Source organism: Plecotus auritus (assembly GCF_963455305.1).
Source record: "Plecotus auritus genome assembly, chromosome: 2".
In the NCBI taxonomy this organism is placed as follows: domain Eukaryota; kingdom Metazoa; phylum Chordata; class Mammalia; order Chiroptera; family Vespertilionidae; genus Plecotus; species Plecotus auritus.
The window spans coordinates 175,056,897-175,082,026 of NC_137771.1; the positions used below are offsets into that span (position 1 = coordinate 175,056,897).

The 25,130-nt window shown below is 48.4% G+C and overlaps 1 protein-coding gene across 1 annotated transcript in view; it reads left to right on the forward strand.

The window, feature by feature from the left end:
- XXYLT1 (xyloside xylosyltransferase 1) overlaps positions 1-25,130 on the forward strand; it is a 162,203-nt gene that overhangs the window by 89,518 nt on the left and 47,555 nt on the right. The window contains exon 3 of the mRNA XM_080655456.1: positions 2,310-2,442. Within this exon, the coding sequence (XP_080511582.1) occupies positions 2,310-2,442 (133 nt within the window). The remainder of the gene's footprint in view (positions 1-2,309; positions 2,443-25,130) is intronic.

Here is a 25,130-nt window from a genome sequence, read left to right on the forward strand (position 1 = left end):
GCAACCAAGGTACATGCCCTTGACTGGAATCGAACCCGGGACCCTTCAGTCCGCAGGCCGACACTCTATCCACTGAGCCAAACCGGTTTCGGCCATTATGGCTTCTTGATGGTTACAATTCTCATTCCTGAACAGACTCTTGGGATGCTGTTCTTCCCCAAGGTTACCATCAGGCTCCTCTCCTCTGTTCCCAGGGCTGTGTCTGAGAACAGTAGACTCCTGGAGATGCTGCCTGTGGCCTGTTGCTCGTCTTCACTGCTGGCTTAGGGCAGCTTTCTGGGAGACAGCAAGGTCACCACAAGGAGCTCCGGGGTCATCACCTTTCCTGGTTTCTAGGTTGTTAATGTTTCTAGTGCAGGAGGGAAAGCAGTGTTTCACTCACATTTCTATATGGGGCAGGCAGTGTGAAGCCAAGCAGGCAGCAGGGCCCACGTTGGCCTGTGGGGCCCATTTTTCTATATGCCTCCCCACAGGGCCAGAGAGGCTGTTACTGGTGCCCTCTCACTGTCCTCTGGCCTGGGCAGCTGGATTCTTACCTACTGTAACTTTTAATATATATATATAATTTCTATTGATTTCAGAGAGGAAGGGAGAGGGACAGAGAGATAGAAACATCAATGATGAGAGAGAATCATTGATCGGCTGCCTCCTGCACCTCCCCCCCACTAGGTATTGAGCCCACAACCTGGGCATGTGCCCTGATTGAGAATTGAAACATAACCTACCGGTTCCTAGGTCGATGCTCAACCACTGAGCCACGCCAGTTGGGCACCTCCTATAACTTTTTTCTTTTTCAGGAAACTCATGTAGAATGTCAACTCGTGTTTTGTTTCTGCATCACAAAGGAAAATAGAGTGAGGAACAAATGAATCAGTTTTTCTTAAATAGTAAGCTGTGATTTCTTCATAAACTAATTTAGAGAATGGCCCTTAAATTCCACAAACATTCCTCAGTGTTTACGGGATTCTAAGCCCTGTACTGAGTGAATGGAGGCTGAGACACCAAAGATGGGGTGCCTGTCTTCAGAGGGCGTCTGGGGGCAGCCTGTCCTCAGGCAGCTGGGGCCTCTGCCGGGGGCAGATGCCAAAAGGCTGGTGAAGAGCCAGGCGGGAGCCCTGATGCCCCAGATGGTGGTAGTGCTGCATCCCCTCTCCATGCTGCCCACACATCGAGGGCCAGCATGTTAAGTTTTCCTAGACTGCCTCAGGCCTCCCTCTGCAAGTCTCCCACTCTCCAAGCCCTGGGCCCCTGTAGCCTCCACAGCTGGTGTAGGTGACATTTCCCACCGCTGTCCCATCTTCTTGTTATCTCAGCCTCACCAGGCACATTGTATTGTTCCCACGTCAACCAATGAAAAACTAAGATTTAGAGAAGTAAAATAATTTCCCCAGGGTTACAAAATTCGGCAGCATCAGAGCTGCACCTTATGCTCATGTTGTCTGATTTCCCGATAGGCCTTCTCCTTGGTACCAAGTACTACTATCTCTCTTCATCATTTAACCCCAAGCACCCCCTCTTTGGAGCTCCCACAGTCCCTCTTCCATTTCATGTCAGCATCAGTCCCTTCCTTCCTCCCTCCCTGATTTTAGTCACCTGCATGTCTATCCTTGAGGGCTGGGTCCTTGAGGGCTTGACACATGTTTAGGTATCCAGTCCCCTCCTGATACCCACAGCATAGGTGCGGGGCTCAGACAGGCTTGGTCAGGTAAAGAATGCGAGAATGAACTTGGCCAACACCCCCCTCCCTGCTTCTTGCTCCTGAGTTATCTGGAGGCGGCGGAAGCAAACAGCTCTTCCGTGCCAGGTCATTGTGAGACTCGCTTTGTCTGACTTGATACGTGTTTAGGTTTCCAGGACGTACTTATGAGAGCTTAAGACAAAACAGTTCTTACCCCTCTCTCCCGTGGGTCATATACCACCTGTGCCCCAAAGAGCAACACCTGTATGCTTTCCGTTTTAAGTAGGGTGTCCATAAAATGTCAGATGTGTTTGAGAATGAAACGGTGCACTGTTGACAATTACACCAGGACAGTAGGCCTTAACTGGAGCATATGGTCACCTGGATTAAAATAAAATGTGTCTACAATTGGAAAGAGAGATATGGGACATTTGTTTCTGGAGAATTCTGGTCTTGCAGAAGGGGTTGCTGGCAAAGGAAGGCCCTTTGTTTCCAGCGCCAACTTTGCATCTTCAGGGACAGCAAGAATAACCCAGAACCCCATTCTGTACCTTCCACTCATTTTCTATAAATAGCCAAGCCTCCCAGGATATCTGTCTGTGTCTTATTGTTGTCTTTTTCTTTCCTCCAGAGATCCTGCAGATAATACAGCTGGACCTAGACCTAAAGTACAAGACCAACATCCGGGAATTGTTCGAGGAGTTTGACAATTTCCTGCCAGGCGCCATCATTGGCATCGCGAGAGAGATGCAGCCCGTGTACAGGTGCGTGGAGGCTGGGGCGCCTCCATGGCCCCTCCTCACCCTTCATCCCCTTCTCCTGCCACTCGTGGCCGACTGGGATTAATCAGCGTGCAGTCTTTCTGCACTTAATCTCTTAGGGACTCATTTGTGGTTATTACTTACAGTTAATAGTATGGGCAGGTGTGTACGCTCCAGACTGGAGATGCCATCTCATTCTTTTGGGGGAGTTTGGAAAGCTCAGTCGTCTTAGTTGTTGGTTCTGGTTAAGCTCAGGATTTTAAAATCTTGGGCTTTGTCTTACAGAGGAGGTGTTAGGATCGAGCTTTGACTTGCCAGTCTGGTGATGGATGAGGCTTTCTTGGCCTCTGAGTCACCAGGGGCTGCTCCTCGGTGTTAGCGGGTGGGCTTCCCAGTGTCTTGTGGGGAGGTGAAGGCAGCACAGCTTTGGAACAGAGGTTGGCATTGCGTAGTTGAGGTGAAGAGTGTGTTCTGCGTGATGCAGTGTTTCATTGTCAAGTGTACGTAACAGAGCAGCTCCAGCACCTGAGGACCAGGGGACATGTTCAGGAATACTCATGCAGCATTGTTTGTAGTCGCCCAAAACTGAAAACAATGTAAATGTCCATGGACAGCAGAAAGGATAAATAGACTATATCCATGCAATTGAATACTATATAGAAACACAGCGAGCAAACAGTAAGTAGCTATAGTGAACTGTACACTGATGGACAACACTGAACTGCGATCTTCAGGGATGCACACACAAATAGTAAAAATGATAGGAAATAATGATTCCTAAAAGCCAGATGGTGGTTACCTCTGGAGGGGCCGGTGGGGGGGTGATGGGTTCATGGGTGGGGATTGCCTCGAGTGCTGCAGTCTTTTAGTTCCCTGCCTGGTGGCTGTGCATGTGTTGGCATATGTTTTTGTGTGAAATATGTCTTTTACAGTTGAAAAAAAAAAAACATGGTGGAAAACCAGAAGCACCTCCAGGTTTCTGTTAACCACTAGGCCCATGGCCCTGGGTCCAGAGGGTTCCGTGTTGCTGTGTGTTCCTCCTCTGGGCAGAGCCACAGCTGACCCAGAGCCGAGCTGCCTGGAGCTGGGATTTCACTGTCCCCTGGGCCGCCTGCTCTTTGTTCTCCGCGCAGACCCTCATGCTGGCTCCCTTTGGGCGTTCTTGGAGCTAGGCCCAGTTCTCGGAGCCCTACAGGCAAATGGTCACCTGGATTAAAATAAAATGACTAAGAGCAGTCATTTTTCCTAAGCGGGAGGGGAAGAAGGGACAGCCTCAGCTTGGTGGTGGCCATTTGCAAGACTCAGATCACATAACAGGAAATTCCTGCCAGGCCTCTGAAGGAGCTGATAACTCCTGGGCCTTGGGCTGTTCTACTGGACATAGTCCTCTCACGAGTTGCCCTGGAGTAGTGGTAGGCAAACTGCGGCTCGCAAGCCACATGCAGCTCTTTGGCCCCTTGAGTGTGGCTCTTCTACAAAATACCACGGCCTGGGTGAGTCTATTTTGAAGAAGTGGCGTTAGAAGAAGTTTAAGTTTAAAAAATTTGGCTCTCAAAAGAAATTTCAATCGTTGTACTGTTGATATTTGGCTCTGTTGACTAATGAGTTTGCTGACCCCTGCCCTGGAGTCACAGTCTTATGTCTGGGGTCTTGATTTAAGGAAAGGAGGTGATGGAAGGAGCGCTGAATGGGGAGTCCCCAGGCCCCTGTGGTTGTCCTGGCTCTGCCACCAGCTCTGGGGACTGTGAACCCAGCTCTCCCGACCCCACCGTCCTCATGGCCTTTCCTCTGTCCTGAAGTTCTTGTCTGCTGGTGAGCTCCTCACGGTCCGCAGGGGCCAGTGTCCCTGGAATGAAGAAACCAGACTCTATTAAATGCAGTTGGAGCAGTGATGCCTTCGAGCCCTGCTTTGAAATCTTCCCATGTAATGTAAATGAAACCTGATCACACTAAACTTAAATTGGCCAGAATTTATGTTTTCTGTAGATCTAGGGTTTTATAAACTGTGAAAAGTAAAGTGATTTAATTGTCTGGCCTTCTCAAAAGCAATCTCTGAATGATGTTAGATCCAAAATGAAATTGAGTATTTCTCACCTTCAGAGTCTTTAACGAGGTGAGCCCTCTGCTGCCGGACTGCTGGGGAGTCCAAAAAGGCCCCGCTTGTAGGGCTCACACACTCAACACAAAAGGAAACCTCCTTGCACGCTTCCCTCTCTCACGTCACTCTCCCCCTGCTGGAATGTTTCTAATGGCCCTTAATTAAGTCTCCAGATGACTGCCCTGCCCTAATCTGCACTACCCTGGCCCCGATAATTGCCATTGAATGTCCTGCAGGTGGGAATGGTTGGGTGCTGGCTGGGGCAGGCAGGGAATGGAGTATGGCTCTTTGCCCTCTTCCACAAGAAAACGAGTCTCCTCTGTGGCCCGAAAGACCACGTGTTAAGTTGTCTGCTGCTCTGGAGCCTGTGTCTGGCTGTGTGTGGTGGGGGGGAAGGGGGTAGGAATGGGAGAAGAAAGGGGGGAATAGAAAGGAGTAAGTGGTCAGTACCCAAGCAAGGACAGACAGAGCTGGGCCCTTCTCCTGAGCAGGCAGGCTCAGCCCCTGTGCCCTTGGACTTGGCCATCACAGCTTGTGGGGAACCCCTGCCTGGCCCCGCCCACCTCTGCATGCACTGGGGTGCTCGCCACCCCCTGAGTACTCCTGAGAAACTGGCAGCTGTCTGACAGCCGTACGCTCTCCCTAAGTGATGGTGCGTGAGGCCGGCAAGTCCTTTTCTGTCATAAGTGGAGTCTGCTAGCATCTATGAAAAGAAAGGCAATTTTAGAAGCCAACAAAACAAAACAGCACAAAAGCAAAACTTGGACAGATTAACTGAGTTCATTTTGATCTGGAAATTCACTAAGCAGAAATAAATTTGGATCTCCTCAGCGGTGTTATTTTTATAGTCACTTGTCCGACAGTTACTCTACTTCAGAAGGGCACATATTAAGTCATTTTTATGGCCGTTTCCCCTCTATTGTGTGCTGTGAGTGTTAGAAGCTTGGAGGGGGTGGGGGGGGGAAAGTATTTCCCACTGTCCATTTGACAAATAACTTTCTTTACTTTTTTTTTTTAACCAAATGTACACCAAACCGACTCTTTTCTTTGGAAAATGATGGATCATGGGATGCTAGGATAGAGGAGCCTTTTCTTAAAATTTGGGTCCCTGTTAAGAGTGTTGAATCAGACATCCCAGGACCTTCCTCCTCTGAAAACTGGGAAGCAGTGGTCATTCTGAGTGAAACATTGCCCTTCCTTTCTTGACTTTTTCTCTCCCTTTGTGTCAGGGATCTAGAACACAGTCGGGTCCTGGCTGGTGATGTGTTTTATGGGGATGAGGCCAAGAGGAGAAAAGGGTCTGGTGGTCTCTCTGTTAGTAGAATGGTCCCTGTAAGTAGACATTTGTACTTTGTAAATATGTGTTAGTCCAGGATGCCATTTTGAATTGGCTTCTTATGAATGTGTTGTCGGTGGAAATAAGGCTGTGCCACGGGATCTCCAGGGAAGCAGGGCGGCTGTGGTATGGCGGGATTTATTTGTGATGCAAAATCAAAGGAGCTCCCCTCGTAGGTTTCCAATGTCCTGTCTCCATCTGTCCTGCCATAGAAAAAAATCCAATCTTGTCTTCATCAAGGCTAATACATAGGGCAGTGTCCAGAGATTCTGCTTCATATTGAAGCTTAGTGCTTTGGAGCCTGTGTGGTCTGTTGTAGGCCCCAGGTGGCCTAGACCACATGGTTGCTTATGCAGAGAACATGCTAATGAATGTGGCCATTGTGTTACTAGTGGGGGGAGGGCGGGGGGAGAGAGAGGGAGGACTTCTTTGTTCCCTTGGGTTTTTTTTTTATCATCTTGGGCTTGGGAAGAACCAGGAATTTTTTCAAAATAACCAATCAACTTCCCAAGCTTTGGCGGGCTTCTGATGGGTCCACCCCCTAGCCAATGATTCCTTTCCCACGTTAGACAGACAGGCCTCTGTGGTCCAGCACCTCCCCCTGTGCCATTTTGACTTCTATTGTGCATGTGCTTAATCCTGTACGGGAGGGAGGGGTGTTAAATCCTTGGCGGTCAAGCAAACAGGCTCGTGCTCCCCAGCCTATTGGGCTCAGCAATGTCTGACTTCCTTTGCTTCCTTCCTTTTATAACTATCTGACTAGCTTCAGTAACAACTGCATTAGAAGATGAAAGAAAACTGTCGGACCCTCTTTATGTACAGCTTGTAGAAATTATAAAGCAGTAAAGCAACTGTATGGAGAAGCACTAGCTCTCAGGTTGTACCGAGAAGCCGCTGGATTATGGTCCTGCCTTTTATGAATTATCCATGGGATGCTTTACAAGTCACTTGATCTCTAATCATGTTTTCTTTTATCTGTAAGGGGGATAAATATATTCTGTGTAATGCAAAGAATCACCAGAAAACTCAAATGTAATAATACCCATGAAAGCTTCTGGGATAAAGAGACCCTTAGCCCTGACCGGTTTGGCTCAGTGGATAGAGCGTCGGCCTGCAGACTCAAGGGTCCCAGGTTCGATTCCGGTCAAGGGCATGTACCTTGGTTGCAGGCACATCCCCAGTAGGGGGTGTGCAAGAGGCAGCTGATCGATGTTTCTCTCTCATCGATGTTTCTAGCTCTCTATCCCTCTCCCTTCCTCTCTGTAAAAAATCAATAAAATATATTTAAAAAAAAAAAAGAGAGAGAGACCCTTAGTGAAGAGGGTTCCCTCCTATAATCCTCACAGTTCCTTCTTGTGTTTTCCTTTCCAGAGATTTTGTTCTTCAGGGAACCTCCTGTTCTACCCCACCCCCAACCATGTAGGGCAAGCATGTCAAACTCGCGGCCCGAATGCGGCCCACAACGAATATTTTTGTGGCCCCGCCAATATAATAGTGTGAGCAGTTATTTACAGTTATGAAAGGAAATAGTTCTCCTGTCAGATCCAGAATTACTGGCATTCACCTTGGGTCAGTTTTGAAAGTAATCACTGCGAACAAGATTTCCCCCAAAGTAAGAAAGATAGTAGCGGAGAAGAGATGCCAAGTGTCAGGAAGAAAACATTAATTTTATCATTGCTCTTGTTCTTTTTTTTTTATATATATATACTACACTTTTCAGGATAAATCTACGTTTCTATGAAAATTGAAGCTTTTGGTTTTTTGCAGCCCACATAAACTTAAAACTTGTTTATTTGGCCCGTGTTAGCCTTTGAGTTTGACATGCTTGATGTAGGGCCACCAGTTAAAATATAGGACAGCCAGTTAAATTGAATTTCAGATAAACAACAAAAGTTGTTTTGTATATGTCCCAAATATTGCATGGGACATCCTTACCGTATACAAAACAATTATTTGTTGCTTAAATGAAATTTAAATTGAACTGGACGACCTGTTTCTTATTTGGCTACATCTGATAGCCCTACCCCTCCCTAAGAGTTGAAATCTCTCTTTAGCAGAAGCAAGTGATGTGGCTTTTCTACAAGATCCTTGAGTAAGCAGGAACAAAGGGCACCGAAGTGGGGCTTGCGAGGGAAATGGGTGAGAGTGAGGAGTGGGAGGCACCAATCAAAGTCTCCGAGAGGGTCACACTGTGCAGGAGCTGGTGGCCTGCCCGTGGCTTGAGGTGGCCACTGGGGCTAGGAAGCCTGGCAGTGGCTTAGATTCAGGCTACAGGGCTCTTGTTGAGCTGGGAGTTGGGGGTGGGGGTGGGAACAGAGAGAGAGGATGGGAGGGAAGGGAAAGGGAGAGATAACATAACTGAGAGATGTGTGTGTAATCACGAGAGAGAATGTGTGTCGGAGTGAGTGAGTGTGTGTGTTGAGGAGCTGGGGTCATAGCGCTTGGTTTGGTCACTGTGTCCCGGAGCTGGCCACCTGAGGAGCTGCTGAAAGAGCTGTGCTGGTGGGGGCCTTGGGCTTCCGGTTCATTCTCTCGTGGCTCCACAGGCCAGCTGTGTGCTGGTTGGAGCTCAAACCCATGGTGAGGGGAAGCAGCAGGCGAATCCTGTCAGCTGCTGATAAGGCACCACGAGGCAGGAATTCGCTTTTGTGTTAGGTATGTTAATAGTGTCCAGTCTTTCACCTTTTAGGTCACGTGGTTTTTATTTGCAGCATTTGTGCCAGCCTAGCCTCCTTCCAGATGCTTAGAATGCAAATGTCCAGTTTATCTGCAGGCTGCTTTATCCATTCCGAGGACTTGCGAAGGGCTCTCAGGGGAATTCCGGGGGAAGTGAGGACTGCCACAGAGGGAGGAGGAGGATGGATTGATACTGCCTGTCACTCATATCTGTGTGACCTTGGACAAGTCTTCCGACCTCTCTAAACTTCAGTTTCTTTAGCTGAGAAACAGGTGATAGCGCTATATAACTATATAGGCAGAAGTAATTGGAGGATTAATTTAAACAATGTGTTTATAGTGCCTGGTCCAGAGCAGGACTGCCTAGTGTTGGTGGCAATTGTACCCAGTCACAGCTCCACCACTTATTAATTCTGTGACCGTAGAGAAGTCACTTATTAACCTCTGAGTTCCAGTTTCCATATACTATGTAAAATTGGAGCTATTGATAATGTCGCATAATTAGTGCTGACATTTTGACTCTCCCGCATCTGAACTCGCTTCCTATGTTTGAAGAATTCCCTGACACAGGAGCCTTCCTCCCTTTGTGGAGGGCAAAAAGGCTGGATGAATACTTTATTTCCTGGACTCCTGCAGCCAGGGTGTTGGTGCAGTGTGACCCTCCCTCCCTCTGTCCCTCCCTCCCCTGAGGAAAACACCATCATGAATTTAGCCTCTATGCAGGGTGGTTTTTATATTTTTAGTACATATCCTAAGGTATTTACAAAACAGAAACTGCCAGTGTTACAAAGAGAAAACAAGTAGCCCAGGATTCTGGCTGGGAGTTTTAAAAGCCCTTTATTATTAGAAACCAAGAGCTCAGAGGAGGGGAGTACTGTCAGTTGGTGTGGAGTGAGGTGCACAGAGTATAAGCAATGGAAAATTTCCAACATAGTAAGGTATATGGGTGCTTCATTATTATAATATACTAGTGGCCTGGTGCATGAAATTCATGCACGAGGGGGAGGTGTCCCTCAGCCCAGCCTGTACCCTCTCCAGTCTGGGACCCCTCGGGGGGTGTCCGACTGCCAGTTTAGGCCCAATCCCTGTGGCATCCCTCTCGCAATCTGGGACCACTGGCTCTTAACCGCTTGCCTGCCTGATCGCCCCTAACCACTCTGCCTGCCGGCCTGATCGCCCCCAACTGCCCGCCCCCCTCCGTTGGCCTGATCACCCTCAACTGCCCTCCCCTCCTGACCTGATCGCCCCTAACCGCTTCTGCCCCAACCCTGCCACCATGGCTTTGTCCGGAAGGACGTCCAAAAGGTCTCCCAGTTTAATTAGCATATTACCCTTTTATTGGTATAGATTCTTGGAGCTTCAATAACGATCAACCCCTGGCCAACCTTGTTTCATCTCTGCTCCACCCACTTCCCACCCCCCTTCCATTATTTTTAAACAAGTTCCAGACAGTATACCATTTCATCTGTAAATGTCATTTTTAATCCATTCTTAAAAAAAAAAAAAAAAAAGTCCAGCTACCATTGCTGGGTTTGGAGCTGAGGAGTGCTGTGTGAACGCATGGTGTCATGTCTTCCTCGGGTTCCTCAGGCTGGTGTCACTTGGTGTGAGGGAGGAAAATAGACGTGGCTCTAACGTCCAGCCAGCTCGAATGTTCCATCTCTCTCCAGACTGTCTTCTGTCAGGATAATAATGTCCTACTCTGGTCTGGAAGGCTTTCTGGTCAGTATAAATTCAGGTCTGTTGTTCATCATGCATGAAGCTCTACTTGGTAAGAGAACCTGACCGTCACCATCATTTCAGGATGAGTAAGTAGAGGACTTGAAAGTAGCAGATTCTCTTCTTCCCTCTGACACCTGAGGATGAATTTATTGGCTCTTATTCCTGTGGGTGTTGCCTTTTTTAAATTAACCAAGATTGAACCTGTCCGTTTCAATTAGAGTTAAAACTGAGTGGGAGAGAGAAAAGCCTGTCACCTTTGAACAGAGTGACTGATAAAGAAGCCCAGTATTCCTTCACTCCCTGGGAGTTAGGAGCCTGGGCTGAAGGTGTTTGTTCAGCCTGTGCAGCCTGGAGGCAGTGATTGAGCCCCTAAGGAATTACTAATGAAAGAGGAGAGAAATACCTGCCCAGTGGTAGAGATAAAAATATCTACCCTGAGGTTGTCATTTTTTAGTGACACCATTGGAAAACTGTTTTAAAAGGAAAACGCTGTCTATGGAAGAACCCAAGTGGAATTGTGTTTCTGTTCATGTAGCTGTTCCCTGTCTGTGGTTGTACCCCCGGGTAAGCTGTCAACTCGCTGATGCCTTCAGAAGGCCGGGGGCCTCAGGGAGGCTGCGGAAGACTGTGCTGAGGGCCTGGTGAGTGTGTGAGGAGCTCCCCTTGTCTGAAAACACAGCTCACTCCAGTTCTCTTGTCCTCCTGCACATTATGATTGCTTTGGCTCTACTGAATCAGGAACAAAAGGCCCATCACGTGGTACCTGACACAGATGTCTCTTGAAAGAATGAGTGAGGAAATGGATGAGTGTTGAATACATGAAGGAACGAATGCTGAATCCGAGGATGCTTCCTCAACAGTGTGTTGGCCAAACATTAAGGAAGGTCCATAGTCCCATCACCAGTGTTCTTACAGAAATGGCTTTCACACTTTTTGAAAACAATCTGTGGGAAACATTGTTATTCTTGGTTTTTATTGTGTTCACCGTGTGTGTGAATCACAGGATTAGGTGCTTTGAGGAATTATGACGATAAGAAAGAATGGCTCTTGCTTTCAATGAGGTTATAATGTGGGGGAGAGAGGGCAGATAAAATTCAGTAAAGACACAAATGCCAAAGGTGCAGACACACCCAGTCTATTGCTACCAGGTGTACCAGTTAATAATGCAGATTTTGTAATTAAAGAAAACATGATAATTTCAAGAGAAACATCAAAAGTGCTTTATTCAAAGTAATGTCCATCGCTAGCTACACATTTCCCCCATCTTTCAGGTAATTTGTGGATACCGTCCCAATAGAACTTTTCTTGTTTTGAGGCAAACCATTCAGAGACCCAAATTTCCACTTCTTCATATGTTTTGAAGTGCTGCTCAGAAAGTGCGTGTGCCATCAATTGGAACAAGTGGTAATCTGAAGGAGCAAGGTCTGGTGAATACGTCGGGTGGGTTAATACTTCCCAGACAAGATCTTTTAACATGTCTTTAACTGGTTTTGAAGTGTGTATTGGTGCGTTATCACGAAGCAAAATTACTTTGCCGTGACTTCTGGCCCATTCTGGTCGTTTCACCATCAAAGCGTGGTTCAAATTGATTATTGTTGTCGGTAGTGGTCAGTATTAACAGTTTCACCTGGTTTTAGAAGCGCATAATACACCACATCTTCCTGATCCCACCAAACGCAGAGTATTGTCTTATTTCTGAAGCGATTTGGCCTTGCAGTCGATGTTGATGGTTGACCTGGATCAACCGATGATTTTGTGTGTTTGGGATTCTCAAAATAAATCCACTTTTCATCGCCAGTCACAATTCCATGCAAAAAAGACTTTCCTTCATGCCATTGAAGCAACATTTTACTGATGACTTTTCGGTTTTCCATTTGTCTTTCATTCAATTGATGTGGCACCCATTTTCCTTTCTTTAAAATCTTTCCCATTGCTTGTAAATGATTGGAAATTGTTTGCTGAGCAAATGAGGCACAGCAGGGTGATGGGCCTGGGAGGACTGTCCTGGTTTGCATTGCTCTAACTTGTTTCTTTGGCCAAATAAAAATATCACATTGAGAGAACCTCATTTACAATCTAGGCAGCAAAAAAGACTTACCTATAAACATCTCCCCAGGGGAAACAAAATAGCATAGTTGAATCACATGGGGCATATGTACAAGAGGGATTTTCTGTGACAGTGTGTGGAAAGGACTGAGTTCAGCATGACTGGTCCCGTGTAAAGGGAATTTCAATATGCTTCATGGCCGCCTCGGGTACACATTTCAGCCACATGACTGCATTTCTGCAGGTGATTAAGCGAAATGGATATGCAGTCCCAGGCCCTCTGCTCCCAGGTTAGCAGCAGAATTGGTTGTTGCAGAAAAATCAAGTTTTCAAACTGGACTTGAGTTAGAAATAAACCTTACCTCTTACTCCTGCATTGGGTGACTTTTTAAAAAAATTATATTTTTACTAGAGGCCTGGTGCACGAGGCGGGTGTCCCTCAGCCCAGCCTGCACCCTGTCCAATCTGGGACCCCTTGGAGGATGTCCAACTGCCAGTTTAGGCCCAATCCCTGTGTGGGATCGGTCCTAAACCGGCAGTCAGACATCCCTCTCACAATCTGGGACTGCTGGCTCCCAACCACTCGCCTGCCTGCCAGCCTGATCACCCCCTAACCACTCCCCTGCCAACCTGATCAATGCCTAACTGCTCCCCTGTTGGCCCGATTGCCCCCAACTGCCCTCCCCTGCTGGCCATCTTGTGGCGGCCATCTTTGACCACATGGGGGAGGCCATCTTGTGCGAGGGTGTGAGGGTCAATTTGCATATTACCTCTTTATTATATAGGATTGATTTCAGAGAGAGGAAGGGAGAGAGAGATAGAAACATCAATGATGAGAGAAAATCATTGATCAGCTGCCTCCTGCATTCCTCCCCCTCCTCCCACTGGGGACCGAGCCCACAACCCGGGCATGTGCCCTGACCAGGAATAGAATCGTGACCTCCTGGTTCATAGGTCCATACTCAGCCACTGAGCCACACTGGCCCGGCTGGGTGACTTCTTTAAATGAGTCATTGATTGTTGGTCAGAGAGAACTCCTATGATCTTCTGTTTGGGGGGGGGGGGGGCGGGCAGGGTGCAGAATTGACACCCAACATCAAGGAGCCCTTAGGAATGCTTTGATCCAGGCCTTCCCAGGTGTCTCTGTCCTAGAGACTTTCCTATCACTATCTGTAAAAGAGAAAGCGTATTTGGGAGTATTATTAGTACATAATAACTCATCTGGACAGTTGCTGCATCCCTGCCTCTACAGACAAGCACTCAGTATGAGGCCAGCCGGTGCTGATGGACCTTAAGGAATGTGAACTCACAGAGACGCTCATGGGGCCTCGGTACTGTCAGTCAGTGTGGAGTGAGGTGCCAGTACTAGTACTTTTGGCTGGTTCTCTGGTTCCACTGGATCTGCTTGGTCCTATAAGGAAACAATGTCTCCCTTAATAAAATCAAGCTCAGTATCTGCACAGAGTATAAGCAAGGAAAACCCTTTCCCTCACTGCTTAGGCCCACCTTATCTCCACTGACTCAAGAACCTTGAACTTAGGACTGTAAAGAAGGCACTATAATTGTAACTCTCTACTTGGTTCTGTAGTGAATAAGACTTTTGTGTTCATCATAATGTAATTGCAGTTCACTGGTATTTAGCTTTCTGGGAGCCTGAAAGATGGTGTCTAAGCAAGGTAAAGAATAAAGGTGAGCCATATTATTCAGAAGGAATAACAGAGGGGAGGCACCCCCATTTCCTCTGCCTGTTCCTTCCTGCCAAGATGTCAGCAGGGTTTGGGAAGAGTGCAGTGGTTTTGGTCTTCCAGGCGTCCTCTCTACTCACACCTCACATCTTCTCAACTCCTGTCAAAGGCAAAATGCATCATATAGCTGATCCAGCAATACACTTTCGAATAAAAGGAGAGAATTTGAGGCCTTGTTGGTGCAGAGGAGACTGAAATGGCCTTCCAGAATCTGGGAGAGATTTGTGGGTGAAATAAAATATATGATTTCCCGTGATTAGCTACAGCCACCTGCACAGACCAGACAAGAGGAGCCCCAGTCCCCAGTCCACGCACCATATCACATTCAAGATCAGATGGTTATTCTATAAAAAACATTAACGTGAAAGAACATCCAGTTAGGCTCTCGAAAGGAGAAGGGATGACCCAGTGAACATAACATTGTTACAGGCACAAGAAGAGGCCATCTGTGATTCAGAAACTCAGGATGCTGCCTGGAGCCGTTTAATTTCAAGTAAATGCCTCCGGGAAATAACACAAGATTTTAAAGATTTAAAAATGAGTTGTGAAATAGAAGGAAGGAAATCAATTGATTGAAAACCCATCTATGTCCTGGTTCTTGACTGCTGAGTCTGATGTTTTCATTTTGCCTGAATATGAGCCCAGTGTTGCCAGATTTTCTCTCTCTTTTTTTTTCCCAAGAGAAGCCAGAAATCTATGTTGTTAATATAAAAGCTCCTGATTTTTAAATATTGACAAGCCAGCAGTCTGCTGGCTGAACAAAACACAATAGTACACCGATTTCAGCCCGAGAATTGCTGGGTTGAGATTTCGGGTTTAAAAGTTTATTGAGGCAAGCCCTGGCTGGGTAGTTCATTTGGTTAGAGTGTCGTCCCCATAAGTGAAGGTTTCGGGTCCGATCCCCAGTCAGGGTACATACAAGTATCAACCAGTGAATGCCTAAATAAGTGGAACAACAAATCAATGTCTCTCTCTCCCTCCCCCATTTCTCTCTCCCTCTCTCTAAAATCAATTTTAAAAAAAAGTTTATTAGAGGCAAAAACAAACCAAATGCTTCTACCAGTTGGCCTGGCCCTTTTGAAGGCTTTGGTTGGTTGGTCCTTGGATGCTGATGGTTTACAGTTTTTGGATGCTCAAGCTTTGTTTTCTCAAATGTTTTCTTTCATTAATTAAGTAGTTGATTTTTATTGGTAACTTAAAATTCCATCAAATGTTTTTCTAATGAACCTCACATTTACCTAATAACATGTTCAGGCCAAGCATAATTCTTGTCCAGAAATGTAACTTTGGAAGAAAGGAAAGAGTCGGCAACCACTTTAACTTTACTTTAACTTTAATGTGTATAAGAACATCTTTGAACTGCTCACAGTGTCTGAAGCTGCTCTGGGGAGATTGAAGGTCTAGACAGGGAGGGAAGTAGGGAGAGAAACCAAAGGGAAGAGGGAAGGAGCAGGGAGAGGCCGGGTAGAGACATGGCAGTTGTATGTTAACAGCTTCTGGTTTCCCCATCCTGTCTGTTCAGTGCTGCCTCCTAACAAGCCAGGGCAGCGCTGGACCCATGGAGACCTGGTGTGCTTATGGGGCCTCCGTGTTACTGGATCATCTATATGATGCCTTCCGCCTTTGACAGGAGCTGAAAAGAGGTGAGATTTGCGTGGAGAGGTGGCCTGGAAGACCACGCCCACAGCCCCAGACCTTGCTGTCTGCTCAGGCCTGGCCTGGGGACGTCGTTAATGACACGCAGTGGCCTCTTTGCTGGCCCATCTCTCCCTGGTCTAAGCGTCACAGATATTTGTATTTCTCCTGGATAATTAATTGGTTTCTCCTTCTGTACAACTAACTAGATGTCCTTTTTTGGTTCAGTTGTCTAATAGAAAATTTAGGGCCAAACATGTGGTACACCTGTAGCAAGCTTATGGCTCTTTTAGGATACGTTTGGGCATCTTTGCTGGCCAGGATAAGTTCCTTTTGGATGAAAATGGGAACTAAAATGTAAAGGAAAGGAGAGAAGGAGGAAAAGAAGGTGTATGCAGTCTGAATTAGGTCCTGCCACTTAAAACTCCATTTTCTAGATCTTCCCACCTGTAGTAATTAAATATAAACATGAGAAATAGTCCTGGGAGGATGTGCAGTATGGGTGGGGTGACCACTTAATTTACTATGAATTTATTATTAAGTTAGAACACTTTTGAGTGTGAAGGAGGGATGCTATTAATAACCACACCAGGACCACAAATGTAAACCAGGACTGTCCTGAGCCACCCGTCACGTGATCATCCTCAGCTCAGGGTGGCAATGCAAGGAAGGGTGGGGAAGGAATGATGCAGGGGAAGGCAGCTATGAAAGGCTGAGGTATTTAGGGTCAGAAATACTGCTGAGGTTGGCAGTATTTGGATCTATCATCTGCTAGAACTAGGAGAGGAGTGTTGGGTCATTGTTGGCTGGAGTTTGGCTTTTGATCAGACTTTCAAGGTGCAGAGTAAAAGTGTCCCTGTCTCCATAAATGCATCTTCCCAAGCCTGTCCTGCACGTTTCCCAGTCGCCCCTGTCAGCTCATGGGCTGTGCGTGATCTGGCTTTGGGCTGAGTAGGATTAGGCTTTCTCTGTTGGATGGTGCGAATGCTACATAGAGACTATGATGTGCTTATTTCAAGAACTAACCACTGGGATCTGGCCATCATTCCACACAGAGGGAATCAAGGGAAAGAAGCGGAGGTGAGGTAGTTGTCTTTCAAAAGTGTAAATGCTTTGTTTTCACCATTGATTTTTGGCTGGACTCAAAAACTCCCCCAAGCTGCTTCTGCTGTGCATTAGCCACACTTCAGAACTCCAGCAGGACTGCACCCTTTCAGCCTGTGACCATAGGAGGCTGACTTGTGTGTCTTCGTGCACCCAGAGGGCCTGCAGGTATTCTGCAGGGAAGGCTCTCCTCCCTGGACGGGTGGAAAATGTTGTCTGTGCCTCCTGGATGGGCTTATACTGTGTCTGGAGCAGAATTTCTAGAAGCTGAGAGGGGTCCTCGTCTGGAAGACACCAGCAGGGGCTGTAGGTGAAGGCAGCACAGCCCGACTCCAGGAGGGGAATGGAATGGAAACCCAGACCCCCGCTGTGGATACACCCCTGTGGCCTGGCCCTGGAATTATCCGAGGTAACGACGACCTCAGGAAACAAACAGGAGCTGGGCCTCAGTCCTGGGTGCATTTTTGGGAGGTGGTCCCTGTCCTCTTACCTCAGCACATCTGCGATTATCCCAGCTGTCTTGGTGACTTTAACAGCTCAGCTGTTAAGAACTACCCTGGGTATCCTGGCCGGCATGGCTCAGTGGTTGAGCCTCAACCTATGAACCAGGAGGTCACTATTTGATTCACAGGCAGGGACTCGATCCCCAATAGGGGGCACACAGAAGGCAGATGGCCAAAAAATAAAAAAACTTATATATATATATATATATACATACATATATATATGTACACACACACATATATATATACACATATATACATATATATACATATATGTACATATATATATATATATATATATATATATATATATCCTATATAATAAAAGCCTAGGTGGTGCCACACCCTCACATGACAGCATCACCAGATGGCCGCCACAAGATGGCCAGCAGGGGAGGGCAGTTGGGGGCGAGATCAGGCCAGAAGGAGAGGGCAGTGGGGGCAACCAGGCCAGCAAGGGAGGGCAGTTGGGGGTGACCAGGCCTGCAGGGGGGGCAGTAAGGGGTAACCAGGCCAGTGGGGGGGGGCAGTTGGGGGCAACCAGGCCAGCGGGGGGACAGTTGGGGGTGACCAGGCCCACAGGGGGGGCAGTAAGGAGCAACCAGGCTGGCAGGGGGGCAGTTGGGAGCGACCAGGCTGGCAGGTGGGGGCAGTTGGGAGCAACCAGGCCAGCAGGGGGGCAGTTAGGGGTGATCAGGCCAGCAGGCAGAGGCGGTTAGGGGGTGATCAGGCTGGCAGGGGGGGCAGTTAGGGGTGATCAGGCAGGCAGGCAGGTGAGCAGTTAGGAGCCAGCGGTCCCAGATTGTGAGAGGGATGTCCACCTGCCGGTTTAGGCCCGGTGCTAGGCTTATTGAACAGTCCACAGGCCAAGCCCTCAAGAACATAACAGTCTGGAGGATGGGCCCACCCGCAGCTGAGGGTCTGAGCACCCTATAAAAGAGTCTGTGGCCACACTCCCGAAACTAGTGGCACCTTCAGACCTTGCTTCCTTCCCGCTGCTCATGCTGGGGGCCTGGTCTCCTCTCCATCACTTTAAACCATTTTCTGCCCCTTAGAAGCCATCGCCTTTCCAGCAACTCAGGTGTGTGCTGTGAGTGTCTCATTGCAGCTTCCCTGCTCCTGCCAGTGGTTATAACAGTGCTGCAGCTCCTTTGGCTTGAAAAGTCCTCAGCCGTTTGCAGGTTGGTTTTACATTTGCTCCTCATACGAATTCAGCGAAGTGGGAAGGCAGGTCGTTTTATCCCCGTTTTGCAGAGGAGTCTGGGGTAGGTTAGATTTGCCCAGGGTCATTTGGTCACTTGGTCAGGACTAGAACTCGGGTCCTGGCCTCAGTGCCCTGCCTGACCTCTGTGCACCAGAGATCCCATGTGGGTGATTCCTAGGACCTGCCCTCTATCTCCTGACGGTAAAACAGCAGATCTGGAGAGGTTTTGCAGCCTCACACCCAGGCACTCCACAGCTTGGGTCACTGAGTCTCCTTTTGGGGGGATTTACAGCATATACTTACGTGCTAAAGACAATCACAGTTTTCTCAGTTTTTTGTTGTTGTTTTTTAATTAAAGCATTTAAGAGACCTGCATGCTTATGTTGGCATTGAAGACCCATACAAACTGCCCTCCCACCTCCATCCACAGATGGATTTCTGCTCCAACCCGTGTGGGTCCCTCCCACAAATTGGTTTCTGTCACTTTTCCTCACAGCACAGTGACGTCCCTGGCGATGCTGCGATGAGTGTATGGTTAAAGGGAGTTGTAGATGGCTGCTCTCAGGCTGTTTCTTGGGGCTTTTGCTCACTGGGGAATCTCAGTGGTGCAGGTTTTGGTGTGAATTGTGTCCAGTCAGGCCACTCACAGCTTTTACACCAGAGAGGGCTTGCTTTTATAGTTACTAGAGGGTGTGGGCTTCATTTGTATGTGTGTGTGTGTGTGTGTGTGTGTGTGTGTGTGTGTGTGTGTATGTCTGCAACTTGACTTGGATTAAAACTTCTCTAACCATATAGAAGCATTAGAGTAATTCTTTCCCTCCCTCCCTCTATTCTTCCTTCCATCTGCCCATCTTCCATCCCCCATCTGAGATAATAGGAAAGATTTACTGTGGCTGCCATTGGTAAGTTTAAATATCTATTCCTTAACTTACAGGAATCCCATTCTGCTCTTTATTGCCAAAGCAGCCTGTTGTTTCCCTCGGGTCTCACCTCCTGGTGGGAGGCCTAGTCCACAGAGCCAGCCCGAGTCTCCTGGGAGGTGTGGGGCTGCTCAGAGTGTGTCCGCTCTTGGACATTGAAACCGCCCATACTTCGCCTCCTTCCTCTCCTTGCTGTGTCTTTCCTCTCACTGAAGTGGTTCACAAGCATCCCTTATCCTGCCGAATGACTTTGTTGATGAGAGGATGGAGAGACAGACCTGGATGGCTTGAACCAAGTCACTTCCCATCTGCCTTGGTGTCCTCCTTTATAAAATGAGGAACTGAAATGTCTTTCCTAACGCTAACAGACAGCTATAGATTTATTAATATCATGACAATGTCAGGAACAGGAGAGACATCTGATGGCATCTTTTCTCAAGGAACCCCCCTACAGCATCGCTGACTTATCAGGTCTCAGCTGGGTTGCTTCCTACAATGCAGACCTCTCTACTCCCACAGCAACCCATCATTTTCTTGTTGGACAAGTTCATTGGAATGTTTTTCTGTATATTACGTAAAAAGGGGGAAAAAAGGGCTTCTCTGTAGTTTCTACCCATTGTCCACTTCTATGCTCGGGCCACACGGCACATGTATGCATCCTATTCCCCTTTCTGTGAAGCCCTTCAGATATTCAGATTTGTAGGGATGCTCTCATTTCCTCCGAGTCCTCTTTCATCTGGGCAAACAGCCCTTCCCTCACACACACACCCCTTCTCCCGCCACCAAGGAAGGACATTCCACTTCTGAAGGCCAGCAGGTTGGAGTATGGGTAGAAAGCCTTCCCTTTCCGAGTTTGGTGCCAGGAGGCAGGAAGGAGGCCTCTCTGGAGCAAAGCTGTGTGGACACACATTTCTTACCTGGGAAGCCAGGGTCCCAGTTTGTAGAAGGCCCATCCAGCTTCCTGAGGACTGTCCTTGTCCATTGCAGGGACACCAGTTGTACAGACTCCCAGACACAGCCCCCTTGCCTGAGCCTTGGCCTGTGCACACAGCTCAGCTCAGGGGCATGCTCTAAGGTCAGTGCAGTGACCAGCAAGGGGCATACTCTTGTTCTAGGTATAGGCACCAGCAAGGTTTCCAGGATGTCTGGGGCAGCTGGAGAAGAAAGGCACAGAAGAAGACAGCTTTGGGACCGTCAGTGTGTGGATGAAATGTTTGAGTTTGTTGGGAGCCGCCTGGAGGATCCCTGAAAGCAGGAATGCAGGGACTTCCCAAGAACTGGCTGCACAGATCACAGTCCCTTGCTTTCCCTCCTCGCTTGTATTCTCCCATTTCCATTTTAGGGAAAAAATGGAAGGTTCTCTGTGGTTGTGTCATATCTATTCTCTGGTGGACTGGCTTGGCCATGTCAAACCACAGGACCATGTGGGGACACGGAAAGTTCTATTTTTTTTTCCCAAACCATAGTGTCCTGAGAGCTGTTTTGTCCTCTTCCTATTATCTTGGTAGGGGCCTGTACCTTCTGGATTTCTTGCAAATTGTGGCCAGTACATTTTCACATCTATTAGCTCCAAGGGCCTCTGCTCCCTAGAGCTTCCTGACAGCTGGAATTCATGGTCATGTGGCATTTGTCATAGCTTTGGGGGGATTTCTGTATAACTGCTTTGAGACCTTACTGTTTCTATTGTCCCCTAAAAATTAGCTTCAACATCATATTGGAGTAAAAATGAGCTAAACCCATACAGGTCTCTAGTATACATCTGGGTTGATCTCTAGGGGTTTGGAGAAACATGAGCTCCCCTGGCATGGAGTTCAGTGTAGAGCTGTTGTGCAATGCTTTACAGGGTCCTTGGAGTCTGGCTTGCCAGGAGGGTCTGGGGAGCAGGTGTACATGCCAGCATTTGCCAGGAGGAAGGGCCCAGCCTTTCGGATTGGAGAAGCCGGGTCTCAGCACTGGGCTGAGGGTGACACAGAGAGGCAGCCTAGTGAAGAGGTGAAGGGTATGGGCTGGAGTCCATGACCTTGAGCTGATCTCTTGACCTTACCGTGCCTGGGGCATTTTCTGTAAAACAGGGCCTTCCTCAAGGGGGTGGGGTTGTGAGGACTGAGTAGGTTAATATTAGTCCAGTGCTTAGAACAATACCAAGCACAAGTGCTCTGTGAGCATCTATAAAATAAGGAGAGGAGCGGTGCCAAGGAACACACTGCTCAGCGGTTCTGTGCATCTGCGAGGCCCTCACACCAGCTCCTCTGCCCGGGTTGCTGCTGGCCGAGGTGATTAAAAAATGGGCTGTTATCATGGTGGGGGCTGAGAGGCTGATTTTCTTGGTTGCAGGCACATTCTTCTGGAGTCCAGTTGATGTAGCTGCTTATAGGACTATTTCTCCAGAGATTTTTGGTCAAGTTTGACTGCAGTCCTTCCAGAACTCTGAGGCTCCCCAGTTTTTTCTCAGTCCTACTTTGGGGGAAGCCCTCCGCCCCTTTTCATTCCACAGAGCTGGCACGGCCATCTGCCTGCAGATGTGGCTTGTGTGACCCCAGTGTCATCCAGGAAACATTGATGTTCCTCTCTTCACTTGAGCTTCACACTCTGCAGCCACCGTCTGTCCAGCCAGAGCTTCTGCTGTCTCTTCCCATTTCATGCCCCCTGATCCTCTTCATTCCTGTCTGCACCGTCCTTGTTACGTAGTCCTGAGACCGCGCTGGGGGGGACACCTGCCCACCGTCTCCGCCCCTAGCAGGTCTTTCTAGATAAGACACCTTAAGATTCAGTGTCACTGTAACTCAATTAACTGGAAGGTTCGGTTTGCAGAATGTAGCTACTTCTGCCCTTGGTCATCAGAATATACAGTTTTGATAGAGAATTATGTGTGAAATCTGAAATTTTGCCTTATTCAGTGGTAAAATGAGAATCATATCGTGCGTCTTACAAGTTTTTGAAGATCTGTGTAAACCTTAAAGTGCTGCACACACATCTGGAAAGTTATTATTGGTCTTTAAGCTACTGCACCAGGGCCTCCTGGATGTTGGGGGTCAGCTACAAATCTGTATGTAAATGAAGAAGGCTCCCAGCTCATCTCCCCAGCAAAGGCTGGTGTCATTAGTGTCTTTAAGACCTTTGTTTTCCTCTGTTGCAGTTTAAATGAATGATGACAGAAATGTATTTTGTAATAATAATAACACAACTCAGGTTAAATGAAGGTGTAGCATGGGCCAAACACTGCTCAGAGAGCTTGGCTGTTTAATTATCCCAGATCCATGAGGTCAATACTGTTTCTATCCCCATTTTACAGGGAGAAAGGGGAGGCACAGGAAAAAACTCATGCCCAGGTTGCCACAGCCTGTAAATGTGAGACTGGGCTCAAACCTTAGCGTGGCTTCTGACCACTGTGCCGCCCTGTCCCTAGGTGTCCCATGGGCACTGATGGACTTCAGGGGTGCCTGTCTTTGTGGTGTCCAGCCCCTAAAGAAGGAAGGTCTCCTGGACTCGATACCTTGCTGCCTGCGAGCATCTCAGTCTGTCTCCTAACAGGTTTGCATTTCAGAGAGGATGAAAAGGGTGAGTTATGTCGAGTGACATTGAGTCTGTTTAAACGTGGATTGATGCTGGCAGCTCCCTCCCTGAGAATCAGCTGGTCACATTTCAGGTTGATGGCTACCTCCCTCACTAACCTGTAAGAGGATACTGCCTCATTCCCTGGGGCCCCAGTGCTTAGTCCTGGCTTGGGGCTGGCGCTCTTGCCCTGGAGTGTGTACTGATATGGTAGGTGTCAGAACCTCTGTGGTTCATTTAATTCCTTTTCCTTACGTTGAAATAAAAGTGAAGCTCATAGCTGTTGTTTGGAGCCTGCTCTGTTGAGGCCCTGCTGGGCACTGGGGGTGCAAAAAGGAGTCAGGCGCAAGCCTGCTGCCCTAGGGGGGCTGAGGTTGAGGACTCTGGAGGGTATAGGATGGGAGAGAACTGGTGTGTCCTGGGGCTGAGGTTGTGGGAGGGCTGTTCAGGGAAGAGCCGGAGTGAGGTCAGCGGCAGGAGAAGGTAGGGCTGGGTCCAGGGCCCAGGAGGAGGGCAGTTTGGCTGGAGCTCATGGGCTCCATAAAGGCAGGGTGGCAGAAAGCAAGTCTGGGGAGCGAAGTTGAAGCTAGCTGGTTTTTAAAAATCCAAGGGTCTACATCTGTGCTCATCTCCTCTCTGTGGGCTGACCCAGGGGCCATGTGATGTGTATATTTGGCCTTTTCCATTCCATCTGTGACCCCATTCACACCCAGGCCCTACAGGCTCAGGGTGCAGCCATGGCCCCCACAGCAGCACCAGCTAGGCCTTTGGCCTGCAGCCTCCTGGCCCGACAGCCAGGCTCTGACTCGTTCCGGCTCCAGCATGGTCCCCATCCCCATGTCCGCCTTCCTAACGCCTCAGCCCCATTGGGTTCCTTAGTTCCTTAGGAGTGAGGCCCTGCCTGGCTCCCTCCAGTCTCACGGGCTGACTTCCAGCATTGTCCTGTTTATCCTCCCCAGGCTGACCACATGCCTGGATTTCTTTTTCTTTTCCTTTTTCTTTTTCTTTTCTTTTCTTTTTTTTTTTTTTTTTTTTTGCCACATCTACTCACTGAGCCCCTTAAGGGACAGCTAGGAGAGATGGTGACTCCACCTTACAGAATCTGCCAAGGTCACAAAACTAGAAAATGGAGGAGCTAGAGGTCAAGCTTAATCCAAGCTTAGTTTATTATAGCCTTGTATCCTTTGTGGTGCAAATAGCCCGATAGGCTGGGGCCGCTGGGAAGCACCTACTGTGGAGTTCTGTCACCTATTGCCTGCGCTGCCACCAGCCCTGCCCAGTCATGCTCAGAGGACAGTCCTCTCAGGAGGTTCTCACTTCTCAGTTTGAACTGTCACTTGCATCATCGACGTGTGGCCGCTGTGGAGAAGAGGGTGGAGTGAGGCTTTCTGGAGATGCGTTTTCTTGCTGCAGCTGATTCCAGGCCATTCCCTGGGACTGCTGGTTTGTGGGTGTTGCTGCAGTTGCAGAAATAGCCATGCTCTAGCCAGCCCAGGGCTGTGTGTCTAGTTTGCTCCAGGACAGCTGGCTGCAGAGCCGAGGCCTGCCCTTGCTTGTAAGGCACTGGTGAGAATGCAGAGCTAGGACAGAAACATCCACCTGCCTTACGGACGGCTGAGATAGAGCACCTGTCTCATTGGCAGTGGCCTGCATGTCCCTTTCACGGGCGAAGAACTGGTGTGTTTGGAAATGAGAGGAGAAGAAGGAGTGAGGACCTTCTCCAGCTGGTTGGGGCTCTAATCTAGGGGGATTGAGCAATGTGGTACTTAGGAAGCCTATGACAGAAAGAGGCTGCTTCCCAGCAGTGGGGAAGGAACAGGCTGATGGAACAGGTCAGCATGAGGCAGAACACTTCCTATGGTCCGTTTCTTAGGGCAGGTTGCAAGGGAGGCACCCGAACGTTGCTGCTTGCAGGATTCACAGGTCTTGGCTGTGGTGTTGTATTTGCAGGTACTGAGCTGTACAGACCCTTGGGGATCCTGCCACCATTGGGCCCTGCTCTCTTTCCTTCCTTGTTGCTTGCAAGACAAAGCCACACTTAGTATGGTGTGAAGGCCCCTTAGATCTGGCTTCAACCTGATTTTTCAGACTCTTTTCCCTCCACTCCCTTCTCCTCATACCCTGAAGCTGTGTGCGCAGTGAGCTGCATG